Source organism: Colobus angolensis, unplaced genomic scaffold, assembly GCF_000951035.1.
Source record: "Colobus angolensis palliatus isolate OR3802 unplaced genomic scaffold, Cang.pa_1.0 Scaffold50, whole genome shotgun sequence".
Lineage (NCBI taxonomy): Eukaryota > Metazoa > Chordata > Mammalia > Primates > Cercopithecidae > Colobus > Colobus angolensis.
The window spans coordinates 1,795,050-1,811,518 of record NW_012118488.1 but is presented as its reverse complement, the minus strand read 5'-3'; the positions used below and the strand labels follow the sequence as shown (position 1 = coordinate 1,811,518).

General features: G+C 52.8%; 3 protein-coding genes across 3 annotated transcripts in view; 2 read left to right on the top strand and 1 right to left on the bottom strand.

The window, feature by feature from the left end:
* The first annotated feature begins 3,873 nt into the window (after positions 1-3,873).
* Positions 3,874-7,492, top strand: SCRN2 (secernin 2). Its single transcript, XM_011959844.1, has 8 exons — positions 3,874-3,996; positions 4,360-4,533; positions 4,833-5,014; positions 5,558-5,757; positions 6,182-6,397; positions 6,492-6,657; positions 6,738-6,918; positions 7,182-7,492. The coding sequence occupies exons 2-8, from the start codon at positions 4,360-4,362 to the stop codon at positions 7,338-7,340; spliced, it is 1,278 nt and encodes a 425-aa protein (XP_011815234.1). The 5' UTR covers positions 3,874-3,996; the 3' UTR covers positions 7,341-7,492.
* LRRC46 (leucine rich repeat containing 46) lies at positions 7,471-13,980 on the bottom strand. The gene is made up of 8 exons (XM_011959845.1): positions 13,557-13,980; positions 13,351-13,456; positions 10,959-11,067; positions 9,771-9,817; positions 9,395-9,504; positions 9,068-9,137; positions 8,695-8,837; positions 7,471-8,417 (listed from the first exon to the last, which is right to left on the bottom strand). Exons 1-8 carry the CDS (start codon positions 13,564-13,566, stop codon positions 8,095-8,097), a joined length of 918 nt encoding a protein of 305 aa, XP_011815235.1. The 5' UTR covers positions 13,567-13,980; the 3' UTR covers positions 7,471-8,094.
* A 70-nt stretch (positions 13,981-14,050) lies between these two features.
* Positions 14,051-16,469, top strand: part of MRPL10 (mitochondrial ribosomal protein L10) — a 7,331-nt gene continuing 4,912 nt past the window's right edge. Inside the window, exon 1 of the mRNA XM_011960013.1 lies at positions 14,051-14,102. Coding sequence (XP_011815403.1) covers positions 14,051-14,102 — 52 coding nt within the window. The remainder of the gene's footprint in view (positions 14,103-16,469) is intronic.

Below are 16,469 nucleotides of genomic sequence, written 5' to 3'. Positions count from 1 at the left end.
CTTCCTTTGTGTTCCAGCTCTGTTTCCTTTTTGACTCAGTGTCCCCCCAGCAGTGAGGACCAGGTCTGGGCCACAGAGTGGGGTGGATGCTTCCCAGTGATCCTGCAGCCCCTTGGAAAGCCTCATGTCTATTGAGTTGGGTTGGAGCTGGGATCTGATCCTGCCCCAGAGGTGGCTGGTACGGAACGAGGGAGGTGCTTCCTCTGGGTTGATACTGGGGCTGTCCCTCCCTGGTCTCATACCTGTGGTTATGAGAAGTTTCTAGATATCTCTTTCCTCCTCCACATACAAGCCCCTTCTTTCACTTCCCCTGCTAAAAACACTGGTTCCCTCTTTTCCTAGGCATTGGCTCCCTCACTCTATCCCCATGGAGGGTGCACGTCAGTCCATCCCGTGGCTGTGACTGAGCTGGGGGTGACTGGCAATGATTTCTTCACCCAGGATGATCCTTATCAGGGACAAGGCGATGAAAGGCAGCCGAGCTATCTGATGGGCTCCCGCCCAGCTGGAAAATATGAGGGAAAGGCTCCTACTGCAACTCACAGCTCGAGACCCACCATGGTTACACAAGCACAGGGCACACAAACATACCTGCACCGGACCCGCGTGCACCTGCCCGCAGAGATATGCAGAAATATTTATCTATGTACATCTTCCCAGGTCTCCCGGTGCTTGATACAAAGTTGATGCCTAATTCACATCAAATGAGTAAAAAGCCTCATGATTCCAGAGCCCCAAAGTTAGGAACGTTGACAGAAGTTAGGTTTTGGGCTCCAAGGGAGCTGGGGGCGGGGGTTACTGTGTTCTTTCACCTTCTTATTCTACCTTTTGGCCAAATTTATTATTTTCCCCTAGTGGAATTTCTAGATCCACCACTCTAACCCTAATCCAATTTCTCGAAGCCAAATCTGGTACTCAGGCTGGCCCATCTCATAACTTAATTTGGGAGATCCTGGGGTCACAACGTTTATGGCTACCTTAGGACAGGGGCATCAGAATGAATGATTTAGGGGTTGTAGAGGAAACCAGACTGGTTTGGGGGCCAATTGTTTGTTTCCATCTGCTGCTGGATTTAGAAGGCTGGGAGGAGGAAGGACAGGTGTGTTTTCCTGAGACCTCATGCCAGCCCCACTTCTCCAGGTGCCTCTTTTGTCTTCCTGATCCTAGGAGAGTTAGACCCCAGGAACTTGGTGAGTCCCCTCCTCCTTTACCCCCATCGCTGCCCCCAGGGACAGGAGGGCAGCTGTGGGGCTGGCTGGGCCTGTCTGGGCAGGGCTGGGGCCACCCCTCCTCCCCATGCTGCTCCTCCCGCTGACCTGCATTCTTAGCAGGGGCCTTTGGTGGGGCTCTGACGCTTGCTTGCTTGCTGCAAATGCTGCCTGGCTGGCCTGCCCCCCCCCCAACCCCAACGGAGCCCAAGGCCACCTCTGACCCTCCTCAGATGGGGTGCCTGGCAGGAGGATCATGGAGGGCCCAGAAATGGGTTAGGGAAATCAGAATATCTGGGCTGGCTCTCTAGGTTCCTCTCCTGGGAAGTGGAAGTAGAATCTACTCCCACCCTCTAGGGTGGGTGAATGAAATAAATGAGAAAGTGACAGAGAAGAAGACAGCCTGGGAACTGCAACTTGGGGGGTGCGCTGTGGCCTCTCTCTGCGTCTCCTCCTGCCTGTTGCCGCCCCACAGTGGGCAGTCGGGGAACTGCAGGAGATGAACCGGCTTTCCTGCAAGCTGCTTCGGGTGCCCAGATTTGTCAGCACACAGCCTTGATGTTTGCTTCTGGAATGGCATTAATTGGCAACCTCACAACCCCTCCGCGACATTGTATCAGAAGCAGCCTTCACCTTCCCATTAATCCTAGCGTGACTGACGGCCAGCACCCTAGCAGAGTAGGCTTGAAAGAAAACCAAACTCCACTAAAACACTGTTAGAATTGTTTTCTTTTCTTCTCTTTTCTTTTTTTTGAGACGGAGTTTTGCTCTTGTTGCCCAGGCTGGAGTGCAATGGCATGATCTCAGCTCACTGCAACCTCTGCCTCCCAGGTTCAAGCAATTCTCCTGCCTCAGTCTTCCCAAGTAGCTGGGATTACAGGCATGCGCCACCACGCCCGGCTAATTTTGTATTTTTAGTAGAGATGGGGTTTCTCTGTGTGAGCCGGGCTGGTCTCGAACTCCCAGCCTCACGTGATCTGCCCATCTTGGCCTCCCAAAGTGCTGGGATTACAGATGTGAGCCACCATGCCCGGCCCACTGTTAGAATTGTTAAGCAAATACAGTAAAGTCAGAGGATACGAGGTCAATGTACAAAAGTCAGTAGTGTTCCTATACACTAATAACAAACTATACAAAAAATAAATCAAGAAAATAGTCCCATTTACAAATATTACAAATAATAAAATATTTAGGAATAAATTTAACCAAGGGAAAGATCTGTACTCTGAAAATAAGACATTGATAAAAGAAACTGAAGAAGACACAAAGACATGAAAAAATATTTCATGCTCACAGATCGGAAGAATTACTATTGCTAAAATGTGCATACTACTCAAAGCCATCTATAGATTCAGTGCAACCCCTGAAAGCAGATAACCTGCAGCATCTCCCCTCCCTCCATTCCTGGAGGGCTCCATATAGCAAAAGGGTGTAAGATGCATTTGTCTTAATGATGGCTATGGACAGATGGTTTGTAGAGAAAAATGAACTGAAAATCAAAACATTTGGGGTGACAGTATACCCCCACATGACTGTGTGTCACCTTTGGCCAAGACTTCTTTGTGGTTTCAGTTTCACTACAGGTAAAGGCACTAAATCTTTGAACTAGAAAGCTCTACATTTGCTTTTAAAGCTATCTTCCTGGCCAGGCGCGGTGGCTCAAGCCTGTAATCCCAGCACTTTGGGAGGCCGAGACGGGTGGATCACGAGGTCAGGAGATCGAGACCATCCTGGTCTACACGGTGAAACCCCGTCTCTACTAAAAATACAAAAAACTAGCCGGGCGAGATGGCGGGCGCCTGTAGTCCCAGCTACTCGGGAGGCTGAGGCAGGAGAATGGCGTGAACCCGGGAGGCGGAGCTTGTAGTGAGCCGAGATCGCGCCACTGCACTCCAGCCTGGGCGACAGAGCGAGACTCCGTCTCAAAAAAAAAAAAAAAAAAAAGCTATCTTCCTATGGGTTTGAGCACTCTTGGACAGATAGGCCCTCTGGGATCAGATGGGTTTTGTGCACCTGTTCCCTTATTTATTTTAAGAGACAGGGTCTTGCTCTGTCACCACGGCTGGAGTGCAGTGGTGTCATCTTGGCTCACTGCAGCCTCGACCTGTCTGGCTCAAGCGATCCTCCCACCTCAGCCTTCTGAACAGCTGGGACTACAGGCACGCAACACCACGCCCAGCTAATTTTAAAATATTTTCTGTAGAGGCGAGGTCTTGCTATGTTACCCAGGCTGGTCTTGAACTCCTGGGTTCAAGTGATCCTCCCACCACGGCCTCCCAGAGTGCTGGGATTACAGGGGCCAGCCCCCCGCACCTAGCCTCCACCACTCTTGTATTCTGTATCTTACTACCTTGGGCGCCTCCAGCCTGGGATTGCGCCTCTGGGATTCAAACCGGGACTCAAGTATCTGAGGTTCTTCCTTAGTCTCCAGACGTCCCAGCAGTCCCCCTTCTCTGACAAAGTCTCCCTTTTCACGCGGGATCCTTTCCACCCCTAGCTCCAGCTCCCCGCAGTGACTCCGTGGGGTTAGCAACCTTTGTCAGGCCAGAAATGGGCGCCCGGGTAGGACAGGAAGCCAGGTGTGACTCGCAAGACCGCTCCGCTCTGGGAAGTGGCGCAGGCGCGCGCCCTGGTGGAAAATGGCGGAGCTGCACGCTCCGTTCCGGCTCCAACCCGCAGGCCGAAGGCCTTCCAGGTCTCCTGGGAGTCTCCGCCCAGTGGGGCGGTCCTGGCCAGAAGCGGAGGTGGCAGCACCCGGGACCGAGCTGGGGTCTTGGAGGGAGAGAGAGTGAGGGGAATACAGTATTGGGGGTGAGAGAAGGGTTGGATAGAAGAGGGTCGGGTATCTGGACATGCGCAGGGCCGCGGGACTCTTGGTGGGGTAGCGAGGGTGACGGTCCCACGACTGCTCCCAAGGGCCGGAACTCCCAGTGGGGGCGGGACCCTCGGAGTGCCGGCCTGCGGACTCCCAAGCCTGGAGCCGGGGAGAGGGTGGGCACCTCTGCTCCCGCACACCCGTGCATGGTGTGTGCGCCGAGCGTCCAGGAGCCACGGCGGTGTCTTCCCTGCGCGTCGTTTACACTTGTGGGGGTAGGCGGCTCCCCCGGGCTGAGCTGTGGCCAGGTTTATGGAGAGGCCCGCCTCTCCCCAGATGGCGTCGTCGAGCCCTGACTCTCCGTGTTCCTGCGACTGCTTTGTCTCCGTGCCCCCGGCCTCAGCCATCCCAGCTGTGATTTTTGCCAAGAACTCGGACCGACCCCGGGACGAGGTGCAGGAGGTGGTGTTTGTCCCCGCAGGCTCTCACACTCCTGGGAGCCGGCTCCAGGTGGGTTAGGCCTTATGGGGTGCTGGGAGGTGTGACAGATCTCTGCATTTGTTCTAAGACCTTTTTCCCTGCTCTCCACACCTGGGAGGCTGCCAGAAGTAGTTGAAGAGCATGAGCTTTAAGTCTACCAACCTGGACCTGAGCCCATTATGTAGCCTCAGTCTACCTCAGTTTCCTCTTCTGTAAAATGGGAATGAGACATTCCTCAAAGGGATCTATAAGGTGATTGGCAGAGTGCCAGCATTCGAGGGGCCGCCCCTCTCTGAGTGGACACTTCCTTTCTCCTCCCTCACCTCCAGTGCACATACATTGAAGTGGAACAGGTGTCGAAGACGCATGCTGTGATTCTGAGCCGTCCTTCTTGGCTATGGGGGGCTGAGATGGGCGCCAACGAGCATGGTGTCTGCATTGGCAACGAGGCTGTGTGGACGAAGGAGCCAGTTGGGGAGGGGGAAGCCCTGCTGGGCATGGACCTGCTCAGGTGCAGACCCTGCCTTTCCTCATCTGCCTGAAACACCAGAAATCTGGGGGCTGAGTTTTGACCTGGGCCCATCCATCCCTCCCCCAGCCTGGTTCACAGGGGCCTCCTCCTCTCTGCAGACTTTGCCCTCGTGCCCTCGTGAGGAAGGTTGCAACAGCAGCCACCTTTGGGCCTCTCCTGGCCCAGAAATAGAGCAGTGGTTATTTATTTTCAGTTGAAATCTCACGTAGAGTCCCGATTTATAAAACCAGTAATAGTGGATGGAGCAGCTCTGGGTGGAGAGAGGTTGGGGGCTCAGGACACTTTTCTCTCTGAAACTGTGTTTCAGGCCTTTTCATGGAACCCTCAAAGCATAGCACATGGAACGAGAGCATTGCATGCCACTGGCGTAATTGTGTTTGATACGATCAGTGCCAGCAGATTTGCTGTGTTACTTGGGCCTATCACCAAACCTCTCCAGGCCTCTTCTGTCCCCTGGAGCTTCTGCCACCAGCCATTGACCCCTCTGTCACCCTTCTGTCCCTTGGCCCTCTCTCTTGCCAGGCTGGCTTTGGAACGGAGCAGCTCTGCCCAGGAGGCCTTGCATGTGATCACAGGCTTACTGGAGCGCTATGGGCAGGGGGGCAGCTGCCTGGAGGACCCTGTGCCATTCTCCTACCATAGCACCTTCCTGCTGGCTGACCGCACTGAGGCATGGGTGCTGGAGACAGCTGGGAGACTCTGGGCTGCACAGAGGATCCAGGGTGAGGCATTCCCTTTCTGCCAGCCTTGGGAAGTGGGAGAGATGGTAGGGGCCCGATCCAGGTGCAAGCCTGTTGGGACATTCAGGGAGATGGGAGATGAGCTCACTTGGGAACTCTCCTCCCCTCCACTCGGTTAAGTCTTCCTTGTGCTACAGCCTGCGGCTTCCTCTCGGAAGCCTTCCTGGACTTCCCTGGGTGGTCAGGTTTCCTGCTTATATGCAAGCAGGTACTTCTTTTTCATTGCATTCAACACAGTTGCATGCTTATATTTATCTCTGCGACTATTTTTTCTGCCTCCCCCACCACACTGTAGGCTCCATGAGGGTAGGTTGTTCTCTTTTCCACCATGTTCTCAGCATCTCGCCCAGTGCCTGGCATAGAATAGATACTCAATGGTAAATGAACGGCTCCCCCATCTCTACAGCGGGGGCCCGCAACATCTCCAACCAGCTGAGCATTGGCACGGACATCTCGGTCCAACATCCGGAGCTGCGGACTCATGCCCAGGCCAAGGGCTGGTGGGAGGGGCAGGGTACCTTTGACTTTGCTCAGGTCTTCTCCCTGACCCAGCAGCCTGTGCGAATGGAGGCTGCCAAGGCCCGCTTCCGGGCAGGGCGGGAGCTGCTGCGGCAATGGCAAGGTTAGTGAGCGGTGGAGGGGGCTGGGGGCCAGGAGGGCCACAGCAGTGCTACCCACTCTCCCCTCCCACAGCTTCCCCCTCTACTCTTTGGCAGGGGGCATCACAGCAGAGGTGATGATGGGCATCCTCAGGGACAAGGAGAGTGGTATCTGCATGGACTCGGGAGGCTTTTGCACCACGGCCAGCATGGTGTCTGTCCTGCCCCAGGATCCCACACAGCCCTGCGTGCACTTTCTTACCGCCACGCCAGACCCATCCAGGTGGGAAGGAGGAGGGTGGGGAAGGCTGGGGAGAAGAGAGGATCTGATATATCTCCGTCCTTCCATCCGTACCCTTTTAGGTCTGTGTTCAAACCTTTCATCTTTGGGGTGGGGGTGGCCCAGGCCCCCCAGGTGCTATCCCCCACTTTTGGAGCACAGGACCCTGTTCGGACCCTGCCCCGATTTCAGACTCGGGTAGATCGCCGGCACACCCTCTATCGTGGACACCAGGCAGCCCTGGGGCTGATGGAGAGTGATCAGGTATCCCCCAGGGAGTAGGGGCTACCTGAGGGGATGACAGACCTCCCACTCCCAGTGGGACTCTGGAAATATGAGGGAAACTGGGAGTGGAAGAGATTCCAGAGCTGGGGAGAGGAGTTCCTTCCTTCAAAGCCAGCAACTGCCTTTGGGGAATGTTGGGGGGTCTCTCGTTTCTCCTGCTTGTGTGAGGTGGTACACAGTCCCCCTTCACCTGGTGGGAAGCCTGTCCTGGACAGACTCATCTCAGCTTTCCCTTGGGGCAGGATCGAGGGCAGCAGCTCCAGCAGAAACAGCGGGATCTGGAGCAGGAAGGCCTCAAGGCCACACACAGGCTGCTGGCCAATGAGTGGGCCCCACCCCTCCAGGAGCTGGGCAGCCTCTTCCAGGCCTTCGTGAAGAGGGAGAGCCAGGCTTATGCATAAGCTTCATAGCTTCTGCTGGCCTGGGGTGGGCCCAGAACCCCTTGGACCAACTGCCCTGAGTGGTGGTGAAGTTGGAGCAATCCCTTCATGCTCCTTGGCCATGTTCTGAGCGGCCAGCTTGGCCTTTGCCTTAATAAATGTGCTTTATTTTCTCTTCAGTGAACTTTATCCCACGTTCAGTGGGGGTGGGAGAGCCAAATGAGGCCCAAAGGCAGCTGTGGGCTGGCTGCGGGGCCTGTGGTTGTATACTCATTCCTGAGTGGTTGAGTGATGGGGACTAGGCAGGAGGACAGGGAGGGGACAGGAGCTGGCTGCTGCTGGGGACAACTAGGACCACAGCTCCTTGGTCCTTGGCTTGGACTGGGGAAGGGCACTCCCTAGGGGTGGCAGTGAGATGGCATCCTCTATGAGGTGGTGCCTGCTTCTTGCCCACGTGGGAGCCAGGAAGCCAGCGGGGGGCCTGAGGCATGCCTGCCCTGTGGGTAGCTCCCGAAAGATTCCAAACTCGCTCTTCAGAATCAGGTGGCTCACTGTGCTCTATATTTTGTTTCCTGGAGCTTTCACTGGTTGCTTCCCCTGAGATATCCCCAAGTAACACGAAAAGCATATTCAGGGCCTAGAGACACTTTACCGGGGATGAACTCCTGACACAGGTCATTGGTCTGAGAAGTGGGTCCACTCCACTTATAGAGAAAGGTTGACAGAGAATCATTTCTTGCTTCTCTTGGCCATAGTTTTGGTTGTGCTGGGGGCCTCAGCCAGAGGCCTTGGGGGCTGTGGCTGCTCGGACCCCCTTCCTTCCCCATAGAGAGTTTTGGCGGCCCCTGGGAATCAGACTGCATGGTTTCTTGGTGGGAGAGGAGGCCTGGGGTGAGGAGACGGCCTCAGGGACTATCTCCTCCCCTTGCCCAGGAGTGGCAGAAGGGCTGCTGTCCCCAGCCATGGGCACCCCAGGTAGCAAGGGCAGGTTGGTGAGGGTGGGCTGCATCTCCATCCTCAGCAGGTGCTGTGTCAGGGCCGCCTGTTGCCGGTGCTCCCTGTGCCTGCCCAGCTCCTGCTCCAGCTCCTTGAGGAAGCCTGTGAGAGGCCAGGGCGTAGAGGGTGCAGGGTGGGTGGAGCCCTGGGCTCAGCAGGAGGGTCCCTGAGCTCAGGGAAGTCTCTGGCTGGCCCCTGCCATCCCTCTTGGGAAGCAGCCTGAGGCTGGGGTCCTGAACTGATACCTTACTCTGGCCCAGATGTTGATCCGAACTTGGGGCTCCCCTCCCCAGACGCCACTGCCATCTTAGCTTCCCTCGTGTCCCACAGGGCAGAGGTGGGCTCTGGGGAAGCTGAAGGCCTTGGAAAGCAGGGTCACCTCGTTCTGAGCAGAATGGGCCACTCAGCTCTGGGAACTCCTCATCGCTTGAAGCTTCATCCTCCTCATCCGAAATCCAGCGCTCCATCACAGGCTGCCCATCCAGGTCCAAGAGAAGTGGCAGGGCTTCTATCACCAGCTCACTGCAGAGCAGAAGGCGCAGAGGTTACCTAGGAGGGCACCCTGGCGTGGAGGATGCAAAGACATGCACCACAGCACCCACACCTGGAAGGGTGGTGGCTCATGAGCTAGGTAGGAGGTTGGGGAGAAGGTGCCACGGATAGTAACCCCAGGATTGCAGGCTGAGAGGGGCCTGGGCTGAGTTAGCAGGTGGAGCTCAACCAGACCTTTCTTCTCACCCTCCCCTCCTTACCGGTAGCCATCCTGGTTGGTGCAGCTATTGCCAGACAGCTTGAGGATGAGAAGGCTCTGGGGGAACTCATCTGCACACAGCAAAGAGAGAGGAAATGGGGTTCTCACTTGATCTTAGCCAAAAGGCCATGAAGCAATGGGAATGGGGTTCTCATACCCACTTTCTAGTCCAAAGCCACTACCTCTAGGCACAACCCCTTGAACTCCCTGAGGATGAGGTGTGGACCTGCGGGGGTGTGGCTAATGCAAGCACAGGCAGATGGGTGCAGAGGGGAGGGCAGGCCCCACAGGGGATGTGTTTGGTGAGCCAGGGCAAGTGGGTTCCTACCCAGCTTCAGCGTTTCTATCAGGTTCTCAGAAAGGTCCAGAAACTGGAGGCATGGGAGGTCGAGGAGGTTTTCCACCTGCCTGATTTGGTTTCCTGCCAGAGACAGGAAGCTGTAGGGGAAGGAAGGGGCAGAGAGGCAGAGCTGAATCATGGAACAGCTGGAGGAAAAGAGGAGGGCACCTGACACTGGGGCCCCTGGGCTAGGCAGCTGATGACCAGTGGGGACACATGGCCTTCTGGGGTGAGGGAGTAGAGCTAGGCTTGCTGGTCCTTGGCTGAAAAGGACCCAGGCTTGGAGAAATCTGAACCAGTTCTTTGGGGTGTGGCTAGGGTCCCTCGACCCCTCTTCCCCTGCCTGAACCCTGGCACCACGTACCGCAAGGAGGGGACGCAAGCCAGGTTCTCAATTTGCTGGATCTTATTCTGCAAGAAGAAACCGAAGTGGGGAAACCAAGCTGAGATCAGATGGGTGGGAGGCCCTTTACAGGGACAAAGTCCCAAGACCATGTCTACTCCTGCAGCTGGAGATCTGGCACTTTGGGAATGATAACCCCACTCCTTGAACAGGTTGTCACTACCTTAAGAAAGATGATTTTCTTTCTCCAGGTGGATGGTTAAGGGTGTAAACCTGGGGTATCTAAACCTGACTAAGTATACTCTTCTGATTCCACAACCAAAGAGTGACCTGGGAGTCAGAAAAGGAAACCAAGAAGCCACCAGGAAAATGGAAAGGGCCTTGGCGGTGGCTTGCATACACAGAGAGAACAATAAGCATACATGAACTTGATGGGTAAAGTTTCTATGGGGAAAGTCGAAGCAAGCTGGGAATATTTTTTTTTTTTTTTTTTTTTTTGTGAGACGGAGTCTCGCTCTGTCGCCCAGGCTGGAGTGCAGTGGCCGGATCTCAGCTCACTGCAAGCTCTGCCTCCCGGGTTTATGCCATTCTCCTGCCTCAGCCTCCCGAGTAGCTGGGACTACAGGCGCCCGCTATCTCGCCCGGCTAGTTTTCTGTATTTTTTAGTAGAGATGGGGTTTCACCGTGTTAGCCAGGATGGTCTCGATCTCCTGACCTCGTGATCCGCCCGTCTCAGCCTCCCAAAGTGCTGGGATTACAGGCTTGAACCACTGCGCCCAGCCGCGAGCTGGGAATATTCAACCAGGGGAGGGCTGAAGATCAACCAACCACCACCACCACCAAACAGCCTTCAAGTAGGATCTGAATGATGTAGAGGAATCTTCATAGTTTCCTCTTCCTCTTCAAAACAGGAAATGGGCTGAAGCTATTTAACATGAAAGATTTAGAGTAAATGCCAAGAAGAACTTCTAGATCAAGAGAAGTGCCTAAAGAACAGTGGAGGGAGCACAGGTCATGTTCAGGATCTATTTTGGGGGAATTAGTCTTTCAATTCAGGACCCTACGTCATTCATCTGGGAATGGTTTAACTGAAGGTCTGCCTGCCTGAACACCAGGGAATGGGCAAAATGACCTGGTTGGCTCCTTTCAGATGAGACAGATTAGGTCCACAGGGGTCAAGGGGAGGGGAAGGATGGAGAAAGAAGTTACCCCTTGCAGATAGAGGCTGTGAAGATTCTTGAGGCCCTCTAAGTTCCTGATAGTAGTAATCCCCTCCCGGTCCAGGCGGACAGTCTGCAGTTCATCAAGAGTGTGAAACCTGGGAGAAGAGTCAGTAAGGGTGGTGTTAGAGCACCACTCATGTGGTCTGTTAGCAGGGAGGATGGGAGAGAGGGAGGAGGGAAGGGGTTTCAAGGAGGGGTAGTTGGCTGAGTGATTTTAATCAAATGTGAGAAACATCTTCTTGACATCTTGAGGTGGTGTCTAGATCATGAAATTGTCTTGACTTGCAGACTTGTATCTTTATCGTTAGCACTGGGAAAGGTGAGAGAGAGGAGTAAGGACCCTCTGGGAAACTGGAGGATGGCAGCTTATGGTTCCTGGAGAGATTTAGAGGCAAGAGAAGCCTTCCTCTGGCCAGCTTGGATGGTGGAGGCAGGGGTAGGACAGAGATGAGACATTGCAGAAAGATCCTTCTTCACCTTCCTTTTGAGTGGTTCATGGAGGAAAAAGCACTTGTTCCATCCACCCATTCATTCATTCCACAACATTTGCTGAGTGCCTACTAGAGACAAATGACAGAGTCTCTGCCCACCACTATTAAAGAAGCAGGGCAGGCTAACCATGGTGGCTCACCCTGTACTCCCAGCACTTTGGGAGGCCGAGGCAGGAGGATCGCTTGAGCCCAGGAGGTCGAGGCTGTAATGTGCCACGATTATGCTACTGCACTTCAGCCTGGGTGACAGAGCAAGACCCTATGTCATTTAAAAGAAAAAAAAAAAAAAGAGGCCGGGCGAGGTGGCTCACGCCTATAATCCCAGCACTTTGGGAGGTTGAGGCGGGCAGATTGCCTGAGGTCAGGAGTTCAAGATCAGCCTGGCTAACATGGTGAAATCCTATCTCTACTAAAAATACAAAAAAAATTAGCTGGGTGTGGTGGCACACATCTGTAGTCCCAGCTACTCAGGAGGCTGAGGCTGGAGAATTGCTTCAACCCGGGAGGCAGACGTTGCAGTGAGCCGAGATCGCGCCACCACACTCCAACCTGCACAACGGAGTGAGACTCCATCTCAAAAAAAAAAAAAAAAAAAAAGAGGAAGAAGGCGAAACATCTATGACAAGTGGATAACAGAGGCAAGTACAGGGGAAAGGATGAAGAAGAAGGAGAAGGAGGAGGAAGAAGGGGAAGAAGGAGAAAGAATAAAGAAGAGGAAGAAGAAGAAAGAAAGAAGAAGAAGGCCAAACATCTATGACAAGTGGATAACAGAAGCAAGTACAGGGGACAAAGGGAGTACATAGTCTGTGCACTAAGTTCAGAGTAGGAGGAATCAGGGAATGCTTCCTAGAGGAGGTGACAGATGAGTAGGCATTAGCCATGAAGATAGGGGGATATGGTGAGAAGGCATTTCAAGCAGAAGGAATAGTATGTGCTAACACAGCCCTTCCGAAACTCCAATATGCCCATGCAGACTCTAATTCAGTAGATCGGGCGGAGGGGCTGAGATGCTCCACTTCTAACAAGCCCCCTGTGATGCCAGTGCTGCTGCCCTACCCCTGCACCCTCTCCCGCCTACACATACTCTGAGTAGTAAGGTACTAAGGTGTGAGTACGCAGTGTGGGAAATTGTACACTTGTGGAAAGTGGCCAGAAAGAAGGCTGAAAAGCAGAAGACAACTTAAGCTTAGGCAGCGGGATTTTATTTGGGAGGTAACAGCCAAGAAAGTTTCTGTCAGTGAGTGCCTGATTAGATTTGTTATTTAAAAGGATCACTTTGGCTACTCAGGAGGCTGAAGTAGGAGGATTGTTTGAGGAGTTCAAGACCAGTCTGGCCAACAGAGCAAGACCCCATCTCTTAAAAAGTAATTAAAAATACTTTATTTTGTGTTTGTTTTAGAAATAGGGTCTTACCCTGTTGCCCAGGCTGGCATGCAATGGCATGATCATAGCTTACTGCAGCCACAGGTACCTGGGCTCAAGTGATCCTCCTGCCTCAGCCTCCCAAGTACCTAGGACTACAGGTGTGTGTGCACCACCATACTCAGCTAATTTATTTTTATTTTTAGAGATAGGATTCTCACTCTATTGCCCAGGCTGGTCTCAAACTCCTGGGCTCAAGCGATTCTGCTGCGTCAGTCTCCCAAAGTGCTGGGAGTATAGGAGAGAGGTGAACACGGACTTATCTAAGACAGTTGAGTGAGGATGGTGAAAAAGAAGCGGAATTATTTTTAAAAAGGGAAAATCAACTGGGCATTACCACTGATTGGATGTGTGGAGTAATAAAGAGAGAGACAAAGATCACTTGACAAATCAGTACAGCTCAGGGGCCTGGTCATCCTGAGTGTTTCAGCCTTCTAGCACCCTTTTTCTCCCTCATGCACTCACATCTTTTCTGACAGTTCCTCATCCTCAGGGAAAGTCAAGTTCCGCTTAGTGATAAGGGCTTCAGTGATGCAGACGCCCCCTTCCTCTGGACCCTGGGCTGACTTCGCTGTGAAAAGATGAGTCCAACTGTCACATTTCCTCATCCTTGGAGGACTTACCCCTTTGTTTTCCAACAGCTCTACCCACCGTCCCCGCTCCCTACTCACCTCCAGACATGATCTAAAATAAAAGACTGCTGGTCTGAGAGGGGAGAGGAATGAAAAGGAGCCTAGCAGCCTGGGCGGCCCCTAAGGATGGCAGAACCCAGGATGGCAGGAGGAGAGAGAAACTCAGAGACTTGGGAGAGGAGGAAAAGGGGTTGATTCAGAGAAAATTGCTGGGGTGAGGTCGAAGATAACAGTAAATTGATGTGAAGGGTCTGGAGTTTGAGGGGTGTGGAGGGGCTTTGCTGGCAGCAAGCTGGGGCGCAGTGGGCAGGAATGGTTGAGAAAGGAGCAGTTCCTAGGAAGCCGGAGTCGTTGCTAAGAGACTGGACGCCGAGCTGGGCGGTAAAGACGGGATCCGTTGGCCCGGCTTAGCGCATGCGTGTTACAGCCACAGCTGACGGATACGCCCACTGCTTCCGGCCCCGGGGTTCGCTACCCCACAATCCTTAGCCCTTTCCGTCACCACTCGGCTTCCGTCCATTCTTCCGGTGGAGATGGCTGCGGCCGTGGCTGGGTTGCTGCGAGGGGGTTTCCTGCCCCAGGCGGGTAAGGAGTGGCCCAGGTCCTCACGGCGTGTTTTGCCGCCGCTCTCTAGTCCTCATCTGCCCTCCTCTACTACTGATTCTTCCCATAATCTCTGACTCTAGCTAGATTGCTGGCCCCGTGCAGTTCCTTGTGACTCCAGACTCTGGTAATCACAGCAACAGCGTCCAGCTGTTGCCTGTCTACAGCGTTTATTTTGCCTGGACCACTCCTCGCCCAGATCTTTGCATTATGTCTGCATCTTAATGTCTCAGCCCAAATTTCACTTCAGGTTTACCCTTGACTCCTTAGCCCCATCGCAATCTGTAATTTTGCATTTAAACTAAACAGTTGCTTGTTTAAACTTAAAACTCCGCAAGGGCAGAACCATGTTAATTCAGCATAGCCAGCAGGTGGCATGGTGCTTGATGTTAGTAAGGTTGTAATAAATATTTGTTTAATGAATGGATTCGAGCACTCAATATAGGCCAGGCACTGTGATAACTATTTTTATATGTGTTAGCTCATTTAAATCTTTTAGATCATTTAAATCTGAAGCACCCTGTGAGAAAGACATTCGCATCTCCTCTTTACAGACGCAGCAACTGAAGTTCAGACCAGTTGGGTGGCCAAGGTCACAGCTAGTAATTGGCGGAAGAGAGATTAAAATCCAGTTTCGGCTTGGCGCGGTGGCTCGCGCCTGTAATCCCAGCACTTTGGGAGGTTGAGGCGGAGGGATCACCTGAGGTCAAGAGTTTGAGACCAGCCTGGCCAACATGGTGAAACTCCAACTCTACTAAAAACACAAAAATGAGCCGGGCGTGGTGGCACGTGCCTGTAGTCCCAGCTACCCCGGAGGCTGAGGCATGAGAATCGCTTACACCAGGAGGCAGAGGTTGCAGTGAGCTGAGATCGCGTCGCTGCACTCCAGCCTGGGCTACAGAGCGAGACTCTTATCAAAAAAAAAAAAAAAAAAATCTAGTTTCATTTGATTCCAAAGCCTGCCTCCGGTCTTAACAGTTAGGTTTTGTGGCTGCTGGCAATAAGACCTCTTACCCCAGCAAATATCTATACTCTCTGACTGTTAGAGCCGCCTTCTATCTGGACCCTTTTCTGAGGTCACATCCCAGTCTTGGGAATGGCTGAAAGTGGGAAGTTCTAGTCTTGGCCCTTGTGTTGAGGATGAAAGGGTCACTTTGGCTCAGGGCTTTTGAGTGCCTCCCTTGTTTTCTGTGGGGTGCTCTGTAGCATTACCTGTAAACAGGAAGAGAGGGGGAAAGAGAAACTTGTCTGAGAGCTGTGAGAATGGTGTAACATTTTTGTCTCCTCTTCAAATCATAGGAGAGGATGTCAGAACAGTGGTTAGAGCAGTGGTTTTCAAACTTGAGTATGCGTCAGCATCACCAGGAGGACTTGTTAAAACACTATTTGTGACCAGCCTTGGTAACATAGTGAAACCTGGTCTCTACAAAACAAAACAAACAAAAAACACTATTTATTAGGCTCCATCCCAGAGTTGCTGATTCAGTAGGTCTAGGCAGGGCCTGAGAATTTGTATTTCTTTTTCTTTTTCTTTTTGAGACAGTTCCTCTGTTGCCCAGGCCGGAGTGCTGGAGTGCAGTGGCACAATCTCGGCTCACTGCAATCTCTGCCTCTTGGGTTCAAGCAATTTCTCATGGCTCAGCCACCTGAGTAGCTGGGACTACAGGTGTGTGCCACCACACCTGGCTAATTTTTGTAGTTTAGTTGGAGATGGCGTTTCACCATGTTGGCCAGGTTGGTCTTGAATTCCTGACCTCAAGTGAGCTGCCCACCTTGGCCTCCCAAAGTGTTGGGATTACAGGCGTGAGCCACCACACCCAGCAAAATTTCGGTTTCTAACAAGCTCTCAAATGATGCTGATGTTGCTGGTTGGGGTAGAGGTGGGGCATACCTTGAGAACCACTAGATTAGAACAGGGGTTGGCATATTATGGCAGGGCCAGTCACTGTGTTTTATAAAATTCTATTGGTACATAGCTTCTGCTGTCTGTTTACATATTGTCTATGACTGCTTTTGGAAGAGTTGAGTGTTAGAGACAGAGTACATGGGCCCCAAACTTAAAATATTTACTATTTGACCATTTTAAGAAAGTTTATTCAACCTTATCCCCTTTTTCTTTCTTTCTTTCTTTTTTTTTTTTCCGAGATGGAGTCTCACTCTGTGCCCAGGCTGGAGTGCAGTGGCATGATCTCGGCTCACTGCAACCTCCGCCTCCTGGGTTTAAGCGATTCTCCTGCCTCAGCCTCTCAAGTAGCTAGGATTACAGGTATGCACCACCATGCCCCGCTAATTTTTGTATTTTTAGTAGAGATGGGGTTTCACCATGTTGGCCAGGCTGGTCTCAAACTC

Coding starts and splice junctions, on each gene's coding strand:
- SCRN2 (XM_011959844.1), top strand. CDS start 4,360: ATGGCGTCGTCGAGCCCTGACTCTCCGTGTTCCTGCGACTGCTTTGTC. Junction 5,758..6,181: donor GGCTGCACAGAGGATCCAGG/GTGAGGCATTCC, acceptor CCATCTCTACAG/CGGGGGCCCGCAACATCTCC. Junction 6,919..7,181: donor GGCTGATGGAGAGTGATCAG/GTATCCCCCAGG, acceptor CCCTTGGGGCAG/GATCGAGGGCAGCAGCTCCA.
- LRRC46 (XM_011959845.1), bottom strand. Junction 9,138..9,394: donor GATAGAAACGCTGAAGCTGG/GTAGGAACCCAC, acceptor TGCTGTGTGCAG/ATGAGTTCCCCCAGAGCCTT. Junction 8,838..9,067: donor ACCAACCAGGATGGCTACCG/GTAAGGAGGGGA, acceptor TCTGCTCTGCAG/TGAGCTGGTGATAGAAGCCC.